Source organism: Euprymna scolopes, chromosome 2, assembly GCF_053919585.1.
Source record: "Euprymna scolopes isolate OS-2025 chromosome 2, ASM5391958v1, whole genome shotgun sequence".
Classification (NCBI taxonomy): Eukaryota; Metazoa; Mollusca; class Cephalopoda; order Sepiida; family Sepiolidae; genus Euprymna; species Euprymna scolopes.
Genome location: NC_136483.1, coordinates 196,721,446 through 196,742,191, shown reverse-complemented (window position 1 = coordinate 196,742,191; position 20,746 = coordinate 196,721,446). Strand labels below are relative to the sequence as shown.

The 20,746-nt window shown below is 32.4% G+C and overlaps 1 protein-coding gene across 1 annotated transcript in view; it reads right to left on the bottom strand.

Moving 5' to 3' along the window:
• The window catches only part of LOC145301352 (SMAD family member 3-like), a 295,558-nt gene extending 277,709 nt beyond the window's left edge, over nt 1–17,849 (bottom strand). The window contains exon 1 of the mRNA XM_080144568.1: nt 17,528–17,849. Within this exon, the coding sequence (XP_080000694.1) occupies nt 17,528–17,727 (200 nt within the window). The 5' untranslated portion in view covers nt 17,728–17,849. The remainder of the gene's footprint in view (nt 1–17,527) is intronic.
• Nucleotides 17,850–20,746: the final 2,897 nt, after the last annotated feature.

The window sequence follows — 20,746 nt, the reverse complement described above, 5'->3', positions numbered from 1 at the left end:
GTACAGTTAGGGAAGCAGCAATCTGGAATGGAATTCCAGAGTCTAGCGGTTCTGGGGAAGAAACTACTGGAGTAGAAAGATCTTTTACATCTAGGGATCTCTACTGTGTGGGGGTGTGATTTAGCTGCCTGTCCGGTTTGTTGAGGGTGTCTACGTCGTGCCTGCAGTTCGTCAGAGCATTCACCATTAAAATACTTGTAGAACAAGCAGAGGGATGCAACGTTTCGTCGATGGGACAGAGGCTGAAGCTTAGATGCCAGTTTAGAGCCTATCAGATTGGCGACTCTTTTTTTAACCTTGTCTAGGAGCGAGAGACTAGTAGCAGATGCACCAGCCCAAATGTGACAACAATACTCCATACATGGGCGAATGGTGGCCTTATAGAGGTACAGGATACTTTCAGGTGTCAGTAGTTTTCTAGCACGGTAGAGAGAGCCTACCTTTTTCGCAGCGGCCCTGGCAATGTTTTCAATATAATTGTTCCAACTCATGTTTCCTGTGAACGTTAGCCCAAGCAGTTTGAAAGATGTACTCTCAGACAGGGAGTCACTGGCCATTGCTATTGGTGGCAGAGAAGGTTTCTTGTAATTATTGAAGGAAACCAGTTTAGTCTTGGCAGCATTGAATGTGACCATCCATTTATGTCCCCATTCCACTACAGATTGGAGGTCATCCTCTAGTGTTTTTGCCATTTCTTTAGATATGTGTTCATTTGTTTTCCTGTCATGCCTGTTATAGAGTGTAGTGTCATCAGCATATATACCCATCTCAGAGGCAGTTTTGTCGGGGAGGTCATTAATAAATATCAGGAACAATAGAGGTCCAAGAATAGACCCCTGAGGCACTCCCGCATTTATATCACACTGTTTAGATGTTCGACCGTCGAGGACAACCTGGATTTTTCTCTTGTCTAAGAAGGATTCAAGTATGCTAAGTATTCTACCAGTAATACCGTATGATTTAATTTTCCTGAGGAGGCCCTTGTGCCATACCCTGTCAAAAGCCTTAGATATATCTAGAGCTACCGCTCTGCCCTCCCCCGCTTTGTCCAGTGAATGGTATATACGTTCAGAGATTACAGTGAGGATATCAGCTGTGGAACGGGCTTGTCTAAATCCATATTGTTTGTCAGTCAGAAGTTTAGCATCTGTAAGGTGACGGACTAGAGCATGGTTAATTAAGGTCTCAAATATTTTGGCGAAAAGTGGGAGGAGGCTAATGGGGCGATAATTTGATGGGTCAGTTCTTTCGCCAGAATTCTTGAATATTGGTACCACAGAAGCAGTTTTCCAACAATCCGGAAAGCATGATTCATTAAGGTATTTGTTGTAGAGTTTGGAGAGAACTGGAGCTACTTCGACTGACCACTTTTTTAATAGCACAGCTGGGATAAGATCAGGTCCACATGCTTTTGAAGTGTCAAGATTTTTTATGATAGCATGTACCTGAGCAGGGGTGATTTTTAGATCGTCTAGCGTGGCGTCTGTCCGCAAAGGGAAGTCAGGGAGGGGGTGGTTGGAAGGGTCCAGTGTGGAGTTTGAGGCAAACCGGCTGGCAAGCATATTAGCCTTGTCGGTTGCTGAGCAAACAACCTCGTGATTGTTGGTTAGCGGGAGAATTGTTGATTCTCCATTATTTACTACACTGTTGTAGATTTTCCAGAAGTCACGATTTCCTAATTTTTGTGCTTCGATGCGTTTTTTAGTGGTTTCAGTAAATTCTCTCTTGGCTGTTGCTATTTCTTTCTTAACATTATTTCTAGCTTCTATATACCTCTGTTTGTTTGAACTGGACTTATGTTGGTTAAATCTGTGGTATGCATGCTGCCTTTGAGCAATGGCAGTTGCACAAGTCGAAGTAAACCATTGGGGAGAGTGGGGTTTGCTATAAAATTTCCGCATGGGAACATGTGCTTCCATTGCCGTTTTGAACCATTCAGTTGTCTCATTTGCGCACTGTTCAGCAGGAAGAGAAAAAATATTTCTCCATGGGGCATCTCTGATGGCTTCCCAGTCAGCCTTTTTATAATATCTCGTTGTTTTGAGCACTGGCTCTTCAGTTTTGGGTCTAGAATTTAGGGCGATTTCTACCATTATCACTGCATGGTCAGCGTTCCCGAGTGGGCTGTCAGCATTTGTTGTACAATCCTCGGGAACTGTAGTCAGAAACAGATCTAGAAGTGATGCTTGTTGTTCTTGCTGGTCAGGGAAACGGGTTGGAAACGTAACCATTTGTGATAGGGAGTGAGATATAGCAAAACTATGTGTTGTGCTGCCCGCTGCATCTGTGTGAGTAGAGAATCCAAGCCAGTTTCTGTGGTGAACATTAAAGTCACCAAATACATGTACTTGTGCGCTAGTGTCGAGGGAGAGTGCTGTGTCTATACTGTCAGAGACTTTGTTCATTATGGTGCAGTCCTGGGTCGAGGGAGAGCGGTAGAGAAAATAAAAGTAGCTAATGTTGTGTTGTATGTTTAGTCTAAAGCACATAAAGGCTTGATCGTCCGATTCTAGGTTTGTTTCTCTAGTCAGGGGGAGGGTGTTACGAATGTAGATTCCAAGCCCGTGCATATGTCTGTCCTTACGGCAGAGTGGGAGATAGCCAGGCATATTAAAGTAGTTAGAGGGGATGGAGGAGTGTAGGTTAATCTCGCTTAGTGCTAAGATATCCGGGGTATTTGTTAGGAGAAATGCTTCAACATCATCTAAATTAGTTCTAAGCCCACGGATGTTAGTGAATGCAAGCCTCAAGGGAGGAGGCAAGTTGGATTTGTTTGTCCCTAGGCCTGGTTTAAGCTTATTTTTTTATTGTAGTGTCATCATGTTTTTAAAGAGTTTCAGTTAGGTGAAGGGGAGTTGAACAAGAGGTTATGCTATGGATATATAGGTGAATTGTCCCAAATTGTCAGCTTCCCTACACACTTCACTGATAATGACCGTCATCAACCATCCGTACTTGAGCTTTTTCTCACTTCTGTTCTTGAATTATGTTCCATTTCCTCTTTTTCACTGAATTAAGATAGGAGATTTGGACCGGTGGAAGAAATTGGGTTTGTTTTTTTTTAGCTGGTAAATATAGCTGCTAAGGGGTCAAAATTGAAAAAAATTGGAACTTAGCAGGCGTAAGTCAACTAAATGTATCACTTCTATGCATGCACAAATATACATTTATATGTTAAAGTCAATTAATTTTTAAGTTTTCTTGTCTAGCTGCTATTAGCTTAGACACTAACGAATAAGGCTGGAGCACTAAATATTTTGGTTTTGATTCTAGCTGATGGCACCCAAGTCATTTTTTTTAAACCTTTGAAATCACTACTATATATTAGGTACAATATAATAATCAAAAGAGAATTGGCGCTCTAATAATAAATACAAAATCTGTGTAAGTTAAAATATATTGATACACATGTTACGACTGGGAAATGCTGGACGGCCTACTAGTAGAATTACAAAAGCAGAGGTAAGTTAATTCAAATTAATCTCATTTGGCAGCCAATCACTTCAGCAGAAGGAAAAAAGGAAGAACAATTTTTTTAAAGATAAAGGAGTGTAATGCAGTTTCTTATGTTCGGACATTATTGTGTTTAAAAATAAAGAAAAAGTTGTATGTACATATCAAGACTGATATTTTATGAGTTTTGACAATAAAACTGCTATTGTTTTAATCTCTGTAAGATTATTGAAAAACTTACATGAGGATTTGTTAAGAGTTTTAAATCTAATTTAAATGACTTTTTGAGATTAAAACGTTAAGATTTTTTGAAAAGACAAATAAAATGTTTTAACATGCTGAACGTTTTGAAGTTAAAATCAATTTTTTAGTATACATGAAATCTGAAAAAAAACTTTTTAAATGAGTAAATGTGTTGGTGTTATCAGCTTATTTCCTACATGATGTCATATTTGCTAGGACGATCTATGTACTTTTTCCTTTTTTCTCCTTTGTATGAAATAACTCCTAACAAGGCATGAAGCTACTTGATGTAAGGAGCTAAGGATAAAAACAGAAGATGCCTATTGGCTTTGATCTTGAAAAAACCAAAACTATAGGTAGGAGGAAACGAGTCAGAAAGAAGAGAATTTTATCATCCTGCAGTTCTTGGAAAGAAGCTACAGGAATAGAAAGCTGTATTAAAATGAGGTATCAAAATAACAAATTGATGGAGACCACTAGATCAAACCAAACGAGCTGGAACAAAGGAAGCAGGGAATAGATCAGACAATTTTGAATAACACATACCATAATAGTATTTGTAGAAAATACTGAGACTAGCAACATCACGTCTGTGAGAGAGAAGTTATGGGGAAGAAAGGGTGGGGCCAATCAAATTATAAATCCGTTTCTTCACATTACCAAAAACTTATAAATAGAACAGAGATTCATCCAAATATGACAACAATACTCCACACAGGGTTCGATAGTAGATTTATAGAGATAGAGAATAGCTTTAAGTGTGAGAAAGTGTTTGCAACAATAGAGGGAATCGACTATACAAGAAGCAGAAAGAGCAATGGATCTAATGTATGAACCTTAAGAAAAATTTGATGAGAAAGAAAGATCAAAACATTTCTGAGTCAATTTCTCCAAGAAAAAACAAAAGGGACACACAATTGAAAGGCATGAGCTGAGTCTTAACAGGATTAAATGAAACAAGCCATTTTTGTACCCAAATCCACAACCATACCCAGGTCAACTTCTAGATTAGCTGCATATTTCAACTGATTCCAGAATAGAGAATGGTATCATCATGACAGATGTTAATCTTCTGAATAATATTTGCAGAAAAATTATAGTGTTGGATGTAGAATAGAGCCATGAGGAACACTAGCATTGATCGGAAAAGCTTTGCTCGGAAAGAAAAGACCAAATAATGTCAAAAACACAACCCCTACATTTGTGTAGAAGACTAAAATGCCAGAGTCTGCTGAACACCTTCAAAATGTCAAGCACAATGGCTTCAACCCTTCCTTAAACTATCCATAAACTGATAGATTCGCTCAGGTACAGCAGTGAAAAAATCAGTAGTTGAACAAAAATCAGGAAAGACATACTAAACTAAAGAGGCTTAGACTTTTCACAAAAAATCAACAGGCTTGCTAAACTTTGCTAAGAGAAGAAACTTACAGAATGTTACTTAGTTGGGTTAGACCAATCACCAGCATTTTTAGAGATAGGACAACAAAGGACTCTTTCTAACAGACAGGACTAAGACAAATCTATATATAAAGTAGTAGCATTTTTGTGTGTGTGTGTCTTTGTGTACAATTCTCCTACAGCCCACACCACTGGATCAATCATGACCAAACCTGGTATGATGACGTTCCCCCACATAGGGATGATGCATACCATTTTTCAAGATTAACACGAAAGATCAAGGTCATAGAATATGCATATATACTCTTCTACAGCCCACATCACTGGACCGATCATGACCAAACTTGACATGATGATGATGCACACCATTTTACAAGGTCATGGTCAAAGATTAAGATCATATTCTCTTCATAAAATCCCCTACCTAGGGATGGTGCAAGCCAAGTTGAGGTTTGCCACCACCACGGGGGGAGGCGGGTTCACTAATTTGTTTCAATTTTTATACGTAACAATATAAGGGTCAACTTTGATATAATCTATTTTCTTTAAAGTTTATAGTTGGATGTCAGTCACTTCAGGAGGTTGTTAAATATTTTAAATGCCTTAAGCAATAGTTGCTCTTACAACTTCCACTTACGGCAAGGGTGCCTGCAAAGTGGAGGTATCTTTGTGAGTAGATATTGAATAATTTTAAGAGGATAGAAGTTCAAGAGAACAAAGATAATAACAACAGAAATTGAATCAGCATCAGAAACTTTAGACTGATCAAGGTCCGAAAGAATGTTAGCACCATCTTCAAAGTAATAATGATAGAATCAAGAATGATCCGTTTCCAAAGAAAGGAAGAACAGCAGAAGAATTGTCTGCAAAAAGACAAGCAAATAAATCAGCCTTATTCTTAAAAGATGAAATAACCTGAAGAATATTAAAATGTAAAGAAAAATGACACTTGTCACTAATAACAAGATTATTGAAGATACTCTCAAAATCATACAAGTCAAACTTTTGAGATGAGATTGAGTCATGAGTCCTTTAATAGCTAGGCTTAGATTGCTCTCTTGCAGGCATTATTAGTTCTTTTGTAGGATTGTCTGCAAGCCTTAGAACCATCTGGACAATACTGATTAAAGTAATGGTTGTAATAGACAATAACAGAAACACAAACAGACGGAAACAAGGGAGGAGAATGAGGTTTGATTTGAAACTTATGATGACAAATGAAGATGTTAATTCCAACAAGAAGCCAGTCAGTATCCTCCTTAGCAACATCATTTGGAGACATATCAAAAATTGGACTATTATAGAATTTCATATAGGAAGCTGCAAAACTCACCCCAATCAGCCATCTTGAAGTTAAATGTTTAAGGGACAATCAATAGAAGACTTTAGCAAAAAATCAATATCAATATCAACAATAGGATGATCTTAAGAACCTAATGAAGAAGAGGAAATCGAACATAATTCAGGAACAAAAGTGAGAAAAAGATCAAGGATGATAAATATCATTAGGGAAAGTGACAAATTGGGAAAAGTCATGAGACAGAGAAAAGCTAAGACAATTGATCCACAAAATTTGTGCGATTACAGAGCCAGTCAGAATGATGAGCGTTGAAGTCACCTAAAAAATAAAGATGGAGCTTGACAGATGAAGTTGTAATGCATTATCAATACTGCTGGATAGCATCAACAACAGATCATTGTCAGAAAGGGGAACAAAAAGAAGAAATAGGAAGTGGATTGCAGCAGACAACCTCAGACAAATAAAAGGACATCATGAGATTCAAGACTGGGGATACATGAAATGCTGAGATCCTTGCAAAGAAAAAAAAAGCTAAACCATGCAAATGCGTGGAAAAGTCGAAGCAGACAAGAGGCAAATAGCCATCCAAGTGTAAATTGTTGTTATCAATAAAAGCATCCAGATTATTCTAACAAAGAGCAAGAATATAAAGAGATGTGCTCAAGAGAAAGTTTGAGCTGAAATCTATGATATTAAGAGATAGTAAAGTGTTTGTGTGGATTTGTAGAAGACATTATAACACGTGAGAGAAAAGTAGCATCACCAAACCGAAAGGGATCCTACAATCAGTATTTAATCCCTTGAACTCCAAACAGGCTAGATACAAACAAAAAAGGTCTTTCAAGAGACTAATAGCGAGAGAAGGGGGGGGGGGTAACAAGACAGACAAAAAGTTTACCCTTTAATGTTAAGTATATTTTTTTTACGACTAATACGGAATACAAACTTGATTTTTAACTCCAAAACATTCAGTATAATATTTAAAAAATTAATTAATTAAATTAACACACATTTTATAAAAGTCTAAATATGACGCTAATCTGGACCTTTACCTGCCTGTATTGTCTGTCAGCTTAAGGGCTTCCAAGTCACAAAGTAAATCATTCTTTTATTATTTGATTTATTATTATAGTATTACTTTTTCACTATTAATAAAATATTAAAATACCTGACTTGTTCCCCCCCAAAAAAAAATGTATTGTGGTAGATTTCATTTAACGTTAAATTAGAATATTTTTATTACTATTTCGGTAATTTGTATTTTTTTGATTTTAATAAATTTTTGTTTGAAATGTGTAAGTCACAAAAATGCAAGAAACATATACAGATATATACAAGAATTGATCACACAATTTTATAGAGATTATAAAAATGGCAATTGGAAATTTATAATGATTTTGAAGCCTTTAAATTTGCGACTAAAAAATAATTTTTGGTTAAAATTCAAGTTCATAGACGGAAGTTATTCATTATGCATGAAGAAATGATAAATTGCCGGAGGAGACAATATTTTAGACAAGATTTATCAAATGTTCACATTTTCAAATTTAAAAAAAAATCGAGTGGGAAAATATATTTTTTTCCCCCAGTTTCGTTTTTAGAAAATTGTCACGTGACATCAACTTCAAAAGAAACCGAAAAAGTAAATAAGTAAAAAGTGAATAATTCTAAACTCTAAATTACCTAAAATAGTTTATTTTGAGAATATCTCAACAAAAACATAAATAAATAAATAAAATAAAACGTACATAAGTAAAAATAAATAAATTTTTAAATACGAAAACATCAGCTTTCTGAAAAAGTATGGAAGACCAGAATCGACAAGAGTAATAACAATAACACACTACTTTTTCTGAATTCAAAACAATAATAAAAAAAAAAAAGCAAAAACTGTCTGAACGACAAAATGGTACTGATCGTGGTGAAATAACAGCATTATTTAGAAAACTATTCTTAACATGAGGAAGTGAGGGTGTTTGTTTTGTAGCTATTTTGTACTTTAACTGAACAATTTAATAAACAAAACATATCGTAAAAATTGAATTTAACCTGAAAATTCTACCTAAAAAAAAAAAAAAGAACAGCACGATCTGTATACTCTGTAAGTGCAAACTGTTTGAAATGAATTTAGAACTCGTATTTGTTCTTAAAAAATAATTAAGGTGCTTATAGATCCGTTTTATGATTGCCGCTATTGATTATAGGTAAAAAAAAAAAAAAATGCAGCAACGACGATGAACGAGTTACGCCAGCTGAAAGGTGACCACACAAAATGAAATTCGGGTTCCTGAAATGGAAGATAATAAACATTTATTTACATTTCCTTCTTTTTATTGCTGCATTATATTTTTTGTTTATTTAATAATGAGTAGGATTTTTAGTCACGCGGACATTTTTTTTTTTTTTTTGTAAATTTGGCGCATAAAATAATACTAGAAAACAATCATTAAAATAAAATAACTAAAACTACATCGCAAAAATTTACAAAAAATATACAATGCAACATTGCAACAATGCAAATATATCAGTAAAACTATATAAAAGACGATGTAAAGATATCAGAAAATGGTTTGTGTTTTTCTTCCGCATCAGGAACCCAAGTTTCCTTTTGTGTGGTCGCCTTTGGGTCGTCGTTGTTACCGGATTATATATTGACAGCCGTGGCGTGGAGGCTGATAAAACCACTATATTTTGAGATTATGTGTAAAAATACTCCTTTACAGGTCGTGCTGAAATAATAACGTTATTATTTAGAAAACATAACATTGGAAGGGTGGTGTTTATTATTCTGTACTTTCACCTAACAATTTAATAAACAAAAGATACTTTACAAATTGAATTTAAACTTGAAAATTCTATCAAAAAGATAGCACGGTCCGTCAACTACAGAAGTACCTGTAAAAGTTAAAAGAAAATCGAAATAGTTAAAAATTTTTAAAAAATGGTACTTAGTATAATTTTGTTTTAACAATAAAGATGAAAGAAAACATTTGATTTGTTCAAAAGTATGGAAGACCAGAATCGAAACTATGTTTATTTCAAAAGCAAATTTTAAAAAGCTATCTTATGGGAGAAACGTCGTTTGGAGAAGGTTGAAAACAAACAGAAAAAATGTCGCAGTTATGATTTTCTTTCAAAAAATATTAATATCATTAATGATTCCATCTGTTAAGATGTTTTTTTTTGTTTTGTTTTTAGGATAAAACTATATTTTTTATTCAGTTTTCAAAATATATTTAAAAAAAAAACACTCTTCAAAACAAACAAACAATACTCTTGATTTTAAAGAATGTTAAAGATAATTTTATTAAAAGCAAAAAAAAGAAAAGAATTCTTGTCAGTAGAAGCAATTCTAATCGTCGTGATCGCCGTAGTCAATATACTAAAATGTCTGGCTTTGCTCTACTAAATTGATTTTAACTAAAATGCCCTTCTTTAAGTCATATCTGCGTGGGTTGTTAAAGATAATAATTATAATTGGTTATTGGATTTACTAACCATTAATAAAATTATAATATACAATTTCATACGCATCTGAGTGTGTTTTTCTCGCGTTTACGAAAATTAAAGTTCAATGAACAAATATTAATTTAATTTAAAGGTGCTAGTGCAGAGAGTGATCATCCGCGCTATTTTTTAAATCGTATTTCCAATTTAATTAAAGTTTTATTATGTTTTTTTTAATTCAATTGTAAGGTTGAAGTACAGAATAGGTACAAAACACCCTCCCCTCCCCATGTTAAGAATGGCTTTTTAAATAATAACGTTATTATTTACGTCCGGATCACTCACTCAGTCCTCCTGCTCCTGCGCTAGTACCAATTTAAAAAATGCAAAAAGATCAAATAAAAATTATTTAGTAAGTCTTCGAAATGTGGAGGTATTAAAACTATTTATTATTTTGGTGCTAGTACAGTTATTGGATCCGCGCTATTTTTATATTTTCAAGTCAAATTAAAGTTTTATGATATCTGTTTTTATTAAATCGTAAGGTTAAAGTACAGAATAGGTACAAAACACCCTCCCCTCCACGTGTTAAGAATGGCTTTTTAAATAATAACGTTATTATTTCAGCATGGATCAATAAGTGCACTGCACTGCCACTACTGTGCACTTATACCATTATTTTTAATGAATATCAATGTAAAAGAATGAAAGTTTGGGAAGTGTTATAATTTTATAAATAAAACCCCCATTAAGAACAAAATTTATTATAATTTTAACAATTTGCTTCCATTAAAAATTTAACGACCAAACAACACCGGAACTTTCAAAATCTTATTTAAAAAAAAAAAAAAAACGGAAAACAAAATTGAAAGTAAAAAAAACAAATGGAAAACAAAATTGAAAGTAAAAAAAAAAAAAAAAAAAAACGGAAAACAAAATTGAAAGTAAAAACCAAAAAAAAAAAAAAAAAAAAAAAAAAAAAAAACAACTCCCGGACAGCACCGGTTATGTACATTTATATATAAATAATATGTACTTAATAAATTTATGAAGGAAATGGAAAACATGAAAAACGAAACGCAAATGAAAGGCGAGGGGAGTATTGAAGAGAAGTTTAAATGGCTTCTAAAGATGTTAAAAGATATCAACTTTATAGAAAAAACAAATAAAATAATTCTTTTGTATTTGTTGATTTATTTATAAAATGTCAGGTGGTCATAAAATGAACAACAAATTACTCGTTCAATTTTACAATAGTGACGTAGTCGGCTTTAATGTGTTGATTTGATTTAGAAAATTCATAACAACTTGTCTACCCACGAGGGCATAGTTCGACACTGTTTCTCAGTCAGTGAAGGGGGAATCCTTCCAGACCGAGTCAATTTCTACGTTTTTTTCTCAACTGAAAGTAAAAGAGAAAAACGTAGAAATTGACTCGGTCTGGAAGGATTCTCCTTCCTTCACTGACTGAGAATAGAAAAGATCAGAAGAAATACTAGAATTTTATTTGCAATAAGTTTATATTGTGCTTTTCGAAGTCTAAGTTAAGAAGTATTTCTTGAAGGAGTCACTGAGCTAAAACCAAAAAATAAAAATTAAATAAAATGAAAACGATATTTCGCCCTCTATCGTTTGTAGTATTTATTTGCTTACGTACTTATTAATCCCGCGTTGCCCGGAATTTTACTTTCAGTTTTGATTCAACTGTTTTCTTTTGTTTTTTGTTTGTTTGTTTGTTTGTTTGTTTGTTTTTTAAGTTACATTTGATTATTATAGTATTAATCGTAAAATTATTAATTAAACCTAACTGTTGTGTTAATGTTTATTAATAAAATTTTTGAATGCAAATAGATTTCAAAAGATAATCTTTACATGATGATTTAGGCAGTTCTGTGTCTCTATTTGACAGTTTAAAGGCCCCCAAAGTCCTTTCAAATTTCGACAGTTCAAATAATTTAGTCTTTCTTTTTTTCACTTTTTGACAAAAAGTAATTAAATTAATTTTTAAATTAGTTTTTTATTTACATTATCGCGTTTGATTTCTGTAAATTAAAGTAAACAAATTTATAGTAAATATATTTTTTAAAAGTACCGTATAAGTTACGTAGGGACGAAACACGCGGACTAACGAGAAGTTGCCACACTGTGTAATTAATATAGATGATTTAAAACTGTACGAAAATGTTTGTTTCCCTTTAGCAAATAAAGCAATGATTAATCGCTTTTAAAAGACAAAGGCGGAAAAGGACTTGAGTACAAAAAAGGCCATTATTGTGATATGTGCTACGAGGGGTATTGAAAAAAAAACAGAACTTCTTCCACGTAATAAATAATAACAAGAGATGAAACATATATAATAATAAGTAGCAATTGTTACGTTATTCATTAAATTGTAAAAAGAAGGGCGAAATTAAGGAGAAAAATAAGAATCGGATTTAAAAATCGCAGAAACAAAAAAAAAACAGACGAAAAGAAATGGCGGGAGAAAGTAGACGACGCCATTATGTCGTCATTTCAAGACGGACAAAAAAAAACCGACATAACAAAAAAATGGAGTTTAGAATTAAAATGAAACAATTTACAAAAAAACGACTAATTAGAGAAGGGAAAAAAATCTCGTTTGAAAATTTTGATTAAAAAATGTACTTAACAAAAATATTCACATTTATTCAGATTTTCAGGATTATTTCTTGTTATGATAAATAAAAAATGAATGCATTTTTATTTATTTTTCAACTTTTTCAATTATAATTACAGAATTTATAAATAAAATGTTTTTAGTTTTAGCCAATATTTTTTTTAGAAATTTAAGGAGTACAAAAAGTTTTATTTTCTTTACATTTACAATCATTGGGCATTTAAGATTTTTTTTAATAACTCAGGTGACTTTTGATTAATTTTTAAATAATTTTTTAAAAATATCGATTTAGTTAAACATTTTTTTTATTATTATCATTTAACAGATTGCAGACATTTTTTAAAAATATTTTAAAGAAGAATTGATAAAATTATTCGTTAGAATCGGATTTTTTTTTAAGTTAAAAAAATTAAAATAGAAATTATTTGAATTCATAAGAGAAAAAACTTTCTTCAATATTTTTTTACTAATTCCAAAAAGAAATAAAGTCATAATTTTTATTTCTGGTCCTTTTTATTTTTTATTTTTTTATTTTTTTTTCGTGCGTCCGATTAAAATTAAAAAAAAAATAAACTGCAATAATTATAAAATTCAATTACAAGACGATTGAAAAATCTTTCGTAATTGACAAATGAGAGAAATTTTTAGGTTATTTTTTGTTATTGAAACTTTTATTGAGTTTTTATTTTAGTTGTATTTTAATACAAAACCAACAAATATATTCGTAATTTGTGAAGTTTCATGTCATTTACTAAACACAAACAAATTTTGACATAGAATGTAAAAAAATCACGATCCTAAAACTTCAAAAATGACCATTAGTCACTCGCGCCCCAAAATGGAGGATCAATTTATAATTAGTTCTAATTCTAAATTGATCCCCCACTTTGTAAAAACGTAAAGTAAATGATAAATAAACAAGGAACCAAACTGAAAGTGTTTGGGTAAATGTATCGTTTTACAACCCATTTAATTCTACCGGAAAGACAATATGTAGTTGCTCGAAAAATGTATTTTAGTTAAAATTATCGCATGTTGAAAGTATTAGCGTTAAAATCAAGTTGGTATTACGTAAGAAATAAAAAAAAAAAACACTGCCAACACACTGGCATATTTCTAAGTTGAACGTCTGGAAAGCTAATCAATATAAAACTTGGAACGAAAAATAGTTACGACGAAAAGAAATAAAATATTTTAGTGAGTTGCCTATATAAAAAATAATTTATTTAAAACAATATTTATGTTGTAAAACAAATAATTCTTATAAATATTTTAATTGTTTTAATAAATCATTTTATATAACTCACTAAAATACGTTACTTCTTTTCGTCTAACCTACCTTTCGTTCCAAGTTTTACATCGACTAACTTTAACTAAATATTAGAAATATGCCAGCGTGTCGGCTAAATTTATTAATTCAAAAGGGGTTGTTATTCACCCGCCCCCAATTAATACGTAATACTGAATTGATTTTAACGTAAATCAGCATGTCATAATGTTTTTGTTTTTTTGTTTTTAAATAGGATTTTTGAGCTACTACTGGCTGTCGTCTTTCGATAATCAAAGGGGTCGGGATATGATACGTTTACTCATGTTTGTCTTGATGTTTTAGAAATAAAAACAATGACTAATGAAATGAACTTTTTTTTAAATTTACAAATAACAAAACGTTTTCTTTAATTAAAGATACAATATTTGTCGGTATTTTTGTGGTTTCGGTTAATTTATGATTACAAAATATACAAAATGTTTTGTTTTTTAGATTGGACAATTTTGATGTGATGCCTGATATAAGTTCATAGAAAGTTAAGAGTGGTCATAAAGTCGGAGTTCATTTTGTTATGCAAACCTTTTGTATACTGATCCCCCTACACACCCAAAAATCACTTGTTTAGAGGTTAAAAACTTTAATAAAAACATATTATTATTATTATTATTATTATTATTATTATTATGATTATAATTATGATTATTATTATTATTATTATTGTTATTATTATTATTATTATTATTATTATTATTATAACAACAACAATAATAATAATAATTGGGTGGAATGGTTTTGAAAAATTAAAATCACAACAGAAATCTCTTTAAATAAGGAACGAATAATTGTCATCATTTTAAAAAAGCCAATTTATCCTTTTTTGTTGTTGTTGTTGTTGTTGTTAATTCAATTGAATTCAAGTTTAAAAAAGAAAGATTTAAATTACGTTTCGTTTATTTTAATTTTAAGATTCAACATTATTGATGACAAACACTAAAAGTTGTAAATATTTATCTCAGAAAAATAAACAACGTGGTCATAAAGTCGGTGGTCAGTTTGTAATGCATTTTAAGTGTAAAACTGATGTTTCATTTGTTTGGGATTGAAAAATTTTAAGGGATTTTTTTTTTTGGTAGAAAATATGGAAAAAGCTAAAAGTTTGCTTTAATTTTTAATAATAAAAAAAAAATGTTCATTTACTTATGCCATTTTTTTTTTTTTTTTTTGTCGATCGTAAAAAAAAGAAATTTGGAGAAATCCGAACGCAACAACGAAGACGATATTGAGAAATTAACAATAAACAAGACATTTCAGACGACAAAACATGGAAAAGACAACAAAAAACAACAGAAAACATGACATTTTGTTGATTTTTTTTTTAACAAACAAAAGCGTCCTTCCGAGAAACACTGGATTTTCACAAATAAACATGACCTTCACCCATGGACTTAAATTCCAGACAGAAATCAACTTCCATCCGGAAATTTAATGCCTACAAATTCAGTTTCGATTCATGTTTTCTACGTAAACATCGTCTTAGAAATATATATATTTTTTTGCCATTACATATATATATATATATATATATATATATATATATATATATATATATATATATATATATATATATATATGTATAATGAAATTGTGAAAGTACGTTTATGTAACGATTGCAGCGTTGTTACTGATTGCGACAAGACGATATACATTATATATATATATACATTATATATAATGTATATATATATATATATACATTATATATATATATATATATATATATATATAAAACGGTATTTTAGTGTTCCTATTTACTTGCCTCCCTACGAGGGCAGAGTTAGACACAAGGTCGGTTTTTAATGTGGAGAAAATCCAGCTCCCCAAAAAGGGGCATTCTGGATAGGAACAAAGTAAAAATTGTCTCAGTCATGGAGGATTTTTTCCTCCACTGAAGTGAAGCATCAGAACAGATACTACACTGTAATTTTGGCCGGAAGTATTGATATTATTATGTTGCTACACTCTCATGACAATTGTGTATATTGGGCTAAGTTTCTATTGTTGTTTCTTTTAACTCTTACATGTGTATATATATATATATATATATATATATATATATATATATATATATATATATATATATATATATATATTTGAGGAGGGTGTCAAGACAAAAGTCGTGACATGTCAAATATAAGCAAAAAAAACCCATATACACAAAAGCTCTCCTATTAAGTATTTTAGTATTGAGCACTTTTGCATGCCCCCCCACCTCCATGAGTATATAGAAAATGTATTATTAAGTAACAACATCTGATTACTTCTGATGATTGGTGATATGAAACTGCAGTTGATTATATAGTATGTATGATTGTTGATTCATGGATATGTTAGATTCCAATAAAGCTACACGGGGCTTAAGAAAGTGTGCTCAATGATAAATAGAGCTGTATTTTAGTATACATTTTTTTATTTGAACATTTTTTGGCTACACATGTGCAAACATGTTTCAGCTACGACTTTATTCAAACTTTTTAAGACCACTGACGGAGAAAACTGGGCCGTCATGTTCTTAAGAAGCTAGACTTGGAATAAGGACGTAGCTGAAACATGTATGCACATGTGTAGACAAAAATATTCAAATAAAAATGGGTACTCATGCAGAGTGATCCGTGCTGAAATAATAACGTTATTATTTTTAAAGCCATTCTTAACATGTGAGGGGGGGGTTGTACCTATTCTGTACTTTAACCTTACAATTGAATAAAAAAACATATCATAAAACTTTAATTAAACGTGGAAATACGATTTAAAAAATAGCGCGAATCACTCTCTGCATTAGCACCTAAAAATGTATATTATGTGTGTGTGTGGCAAGTAAGCTATACAGAAGCATGTTTCTCTAGAACGGTGTAGATTGCTTGCTATAAGTATAAGCTCTATTCATGTCTTGAGTACTATCGAAATGATAAACACACATGTGTATGCAAATATGTGTGTGTGTTTGTGAGTGTGTGTGTTTGTGAGTGTGTGTGGGGGTAGATGTGTTATGAGGAGTTTGGGCTTATTAACAGGTAAGTAGGTATTCCGTTCCAATAGTGCTCGATACTAAAGTAGTTGTTAGCAGAGCTTGTAGACCGCGTTTATTTATTATTTTGCGCGCACGCACACGCGCGTGCGTGCATGCGTGTGTGTGTGTGTGTGTGTGTGTGTGTGTGTGTGTGTGTTCCCCGGGAACACTGTTCCCGTGTAAAATACGAAGATGATTTTAAAACATTCAAATTGCCGGATGGAAAGTTTATGGTTAGAATGAAAGTTCAGAGGTGAAATTTATCCAAGACAAAATCTTTCTCAAACAAGACATTTTCTTTTTTCACTTTTAAAAAACAAAAAACAAAAAAACAATATCGAGGAGTATTTTGTAAGTTTGAATTTATATGGGACTCCTGGGACTCCCGGCGGTGGGGTTCTATAAGTGCGAGTTTTGAGTGGTAGGTTTGTAATTTTTTTTTTTTTTTTTGTCGGGGGGGGGGGAGAAAGGAAAGAAAGGGCAAAGAATGCAGACGGACGATGATGATGATGACAACGATACGATGATGATAATGATGATGGCTAGAGAGTATTTTAGAGGGAGTGAGAAAGTAAGGGGGTGGTCGCTGTCGGTGTGACTACGTACTTGGTTTGACCCCCACCCGCTCTCTCTCCCCCTCTCTTTCTTGCCTTCTCTCTCTCTTTCTCTCTCTGACTCTCTTTCGCTCTGGTCGTTTGTCTTCCTTACCTGGGTATGGTGATGCATTTAGTGTTGGCCTCCTGTGTGGTTATGGCTTTTTCCAATTCCTCAAGGCCGCCACATTTTTTGAGTTTCTTCACCAGACTTTTCACCGCCTTCTCAGACCATTTATCCTCTTTGTCACTATCGCCTTTCTTCCAACCCAAAAGACGTTTTACTATCGGCGGCGTGAACGACAGAGAATTCATTTCTCTCTCTCTCTCACTCTCGCTCGCTCACGCTCTCTCCCTCTCTCACGCTTGACTCTCCCAACTCACCCAGTCAGTCGGGAGAGCAAGTCAATACGCTCACTCCCTTTATTCATTACCAAGCTCCCTCCCTCTCTTCCTTTTGAAGTCAACCCCTCTCTCTTACGATTACGCACCCTCGTCACTCGGCTTACTATTCTCCTCCCCCGAGAAACCCCCCCTCTTCGCTAACGTTGAATCTATTTCATCGCCTTTAACGCACTTTTTATATAAACACATAGACAACGTACACAGACATACACGCGTATAACACATATTTATATATAAATATAAATATATATTTGTGGGTGTGTATTCATAGAAATGTCGGAGTAGATCTCTTTATTTGTTTTTTGCCTATACGTAACTTTAAATTATTTTATTTACGCAATTTTTTTACAAAAATAAAAAAGTGATCGCATTAAAAATTTGTAAACATGATTATATATTTTCACTTAAGTCTGTACCCGGACAACGCCGGGTAAATACAGCGTGTGTATATTAAATTTATATATTAAACCTTGTGTGTGTGTGTGTGTGTGTGTGTGTGTGTGTGTGTGTGTGTGTGTTTCACACGTCTGTAACTTTGGATAATTTTTTTATTCACTATTATTAATCGAATATTCATTGGAATTTTTAAAAATAAATAAAATACAGGAATAAAAATCCTATTCAAAAAGACTAAACAAAACATTTTGAATTATTTTGTCCTAAGTTCTTCAGTCTTCACACGGACAACGCTAGATAAATAACGCTAGTATAAAAATATACTTATGGCAAGTAACCTACACAAAAACATCTGTGCTTTTTTCATTCCATCGAAGAAATTCATCAGGCTATATACAAATGAACAAAAGTCATTTTTTTTTTTTAGAATAAAAAAATTAATTGCTTCTGCCATTTTAAATAAAAATTGACTTTTGAAAATTACAATTAAATTAAAAGCTCAATTTTTTTTTAAATTCCAGTTAAATATAACGAATCTTAAGAGGCTGATATCTTTTTACATTGAATTTGTTCTTTTTGAAAGAAATATTTCTTTTTTATTTGTTTCAGAATTTATTTATAACTATACAGCTTTTTCTATGTTTTGCTCTCTTTAAGCTGTCATTGTTTATTTATCTCCCTAAAGGCCAGTTTTTTATGCGTACTTATGGCAAGCTCCACACAAAAAAAATGAGGCTTTTTGACATGATTTTTAATTCTTTTAGTCTAGGATTTCTTTTCCCATTATTAGAGACAGAAAACAGATACTTCAGTTTGATTTTAGCTCGAATATTTTATGGATTTATTATTTTTTTAATTTTTTACTCAAAGGCAAAGTTAAACACCTGCTTAGTTTTTCATGTGGGGTAAATATCCAGCCCCCCCCCCCCCCACCTCAAAAAAAAGTGAGCACTGTGGATTGAGACGGAGTAAACTTGCTTTAATAGTGGTTTTCATCATTGAGAGGGGAGAACTGATATTAGACTTTGATCATTTAAGCTCCTACTTCCATAACGGTTGACTGTTTTGTTGTTAATTTGTATCAACACCTTGACTTTTTTGTCTATGAACTATTCTTATACTGCACTTAAACTTAATCGTTTCTGAGAAATCCTTCTGGACTGAGGCAAGTTTAATTTTGTTCCAATCCAGAGTGTCCGTTTTGTGGGAGCTGGATTTCCTCCATGTTAAAAACTACCCTCGTTGGGAGTAAAATAAACAGAATTTTTTTTTTTTTTTTTCAGTTCTAAATGTTACCTTTTGTAAAAATATCCAGGGCATTTTTTACAATAGTCAACAAAATAAAAAAAGGGGAGAAAAAATATACAAAAAATAAATGTTACCAAAGGCAAGATAAGTTATTCTTTTATATACCAGGGTATGTTTTTTGCGTTTTAATTTATTTTAAAGCGTTTGTTTACTTTGTAATAAAAATAGTGTCAAGTCTAGAACAAACAAAAGTAGCGGTTTCGTTACAGCCATTTGAACCCTCATATTTTTCATAACAAAATTAAACATTCACTATTCCTGAGAAGCAAAACAAACATTGTAACTCAAATTCCGCCATCATACTTCTGGTTCTCATTTTTTATTTATTTATTTATTTATTTTATATATATATATATATATATATATATATATATATATATATATATATATATATATATATATATATATTTCTTTTTTTTTTTTCTAGGTTTCTTAATTTTTCTTACTTGGTGTGTAATTATTAATAAATAAATGTTTTAAAACTAAAGTCGCTTTTAGAATTGCCAGCAATCACTGCAAAAAGGATTATAGAAAACGCAAGAGTGCTGTATGCTCAGTCCATCAAGTCAACAGTTGAAGATACAGGCTTTGTTCCCATGTCCTCTATCTCGACCATCATCAACAGATCTGAGGTGATTTCATCAGCATCTGAAAAAGCCAAACTCTTTTCCAAGAATTTTGCAGCCAACTCAACCCTATGCAATCAAATCTCCTATCTCCCGAATTTCCTCCCAAGACTGAAAACAATCTGAGTGACATTCACATATCTGTTCATGATCTTGTCGTCACACTCATCAAAAACCTTGATGCCAACAAAGCAACTGATTCTGACAATATTTCAGTTATAATACTCAAAAAGCTGCAACCGGAACCAGCACCTATTCTTACAAAGCTGTTCGATCGATGCATATAGGAGAAATGCTTTCCAACACTTTGGTAAACCTCATTAGTTTGCCCGATGTTTAAAAATATTAGAGATCAGTCTTCTGCATCTCAGTACAGTCATGATTAAGTTGCTTGAATCCATGTTAGATAGAGAAATTGTCAACCACCACAGCAAAAACAACCTACTCAGTGATAAACAATATGGTTTCCATCTGGCGAGATCTACAGTTGATGTACTGATTGTAATTTCACATAGGATCAGGGAATCTATCAACAGGTTTTCCTCTGAAGAGCCATAGCTCTTGACATATCAAAGGTATTTGATAGGGTTTGGCATAAA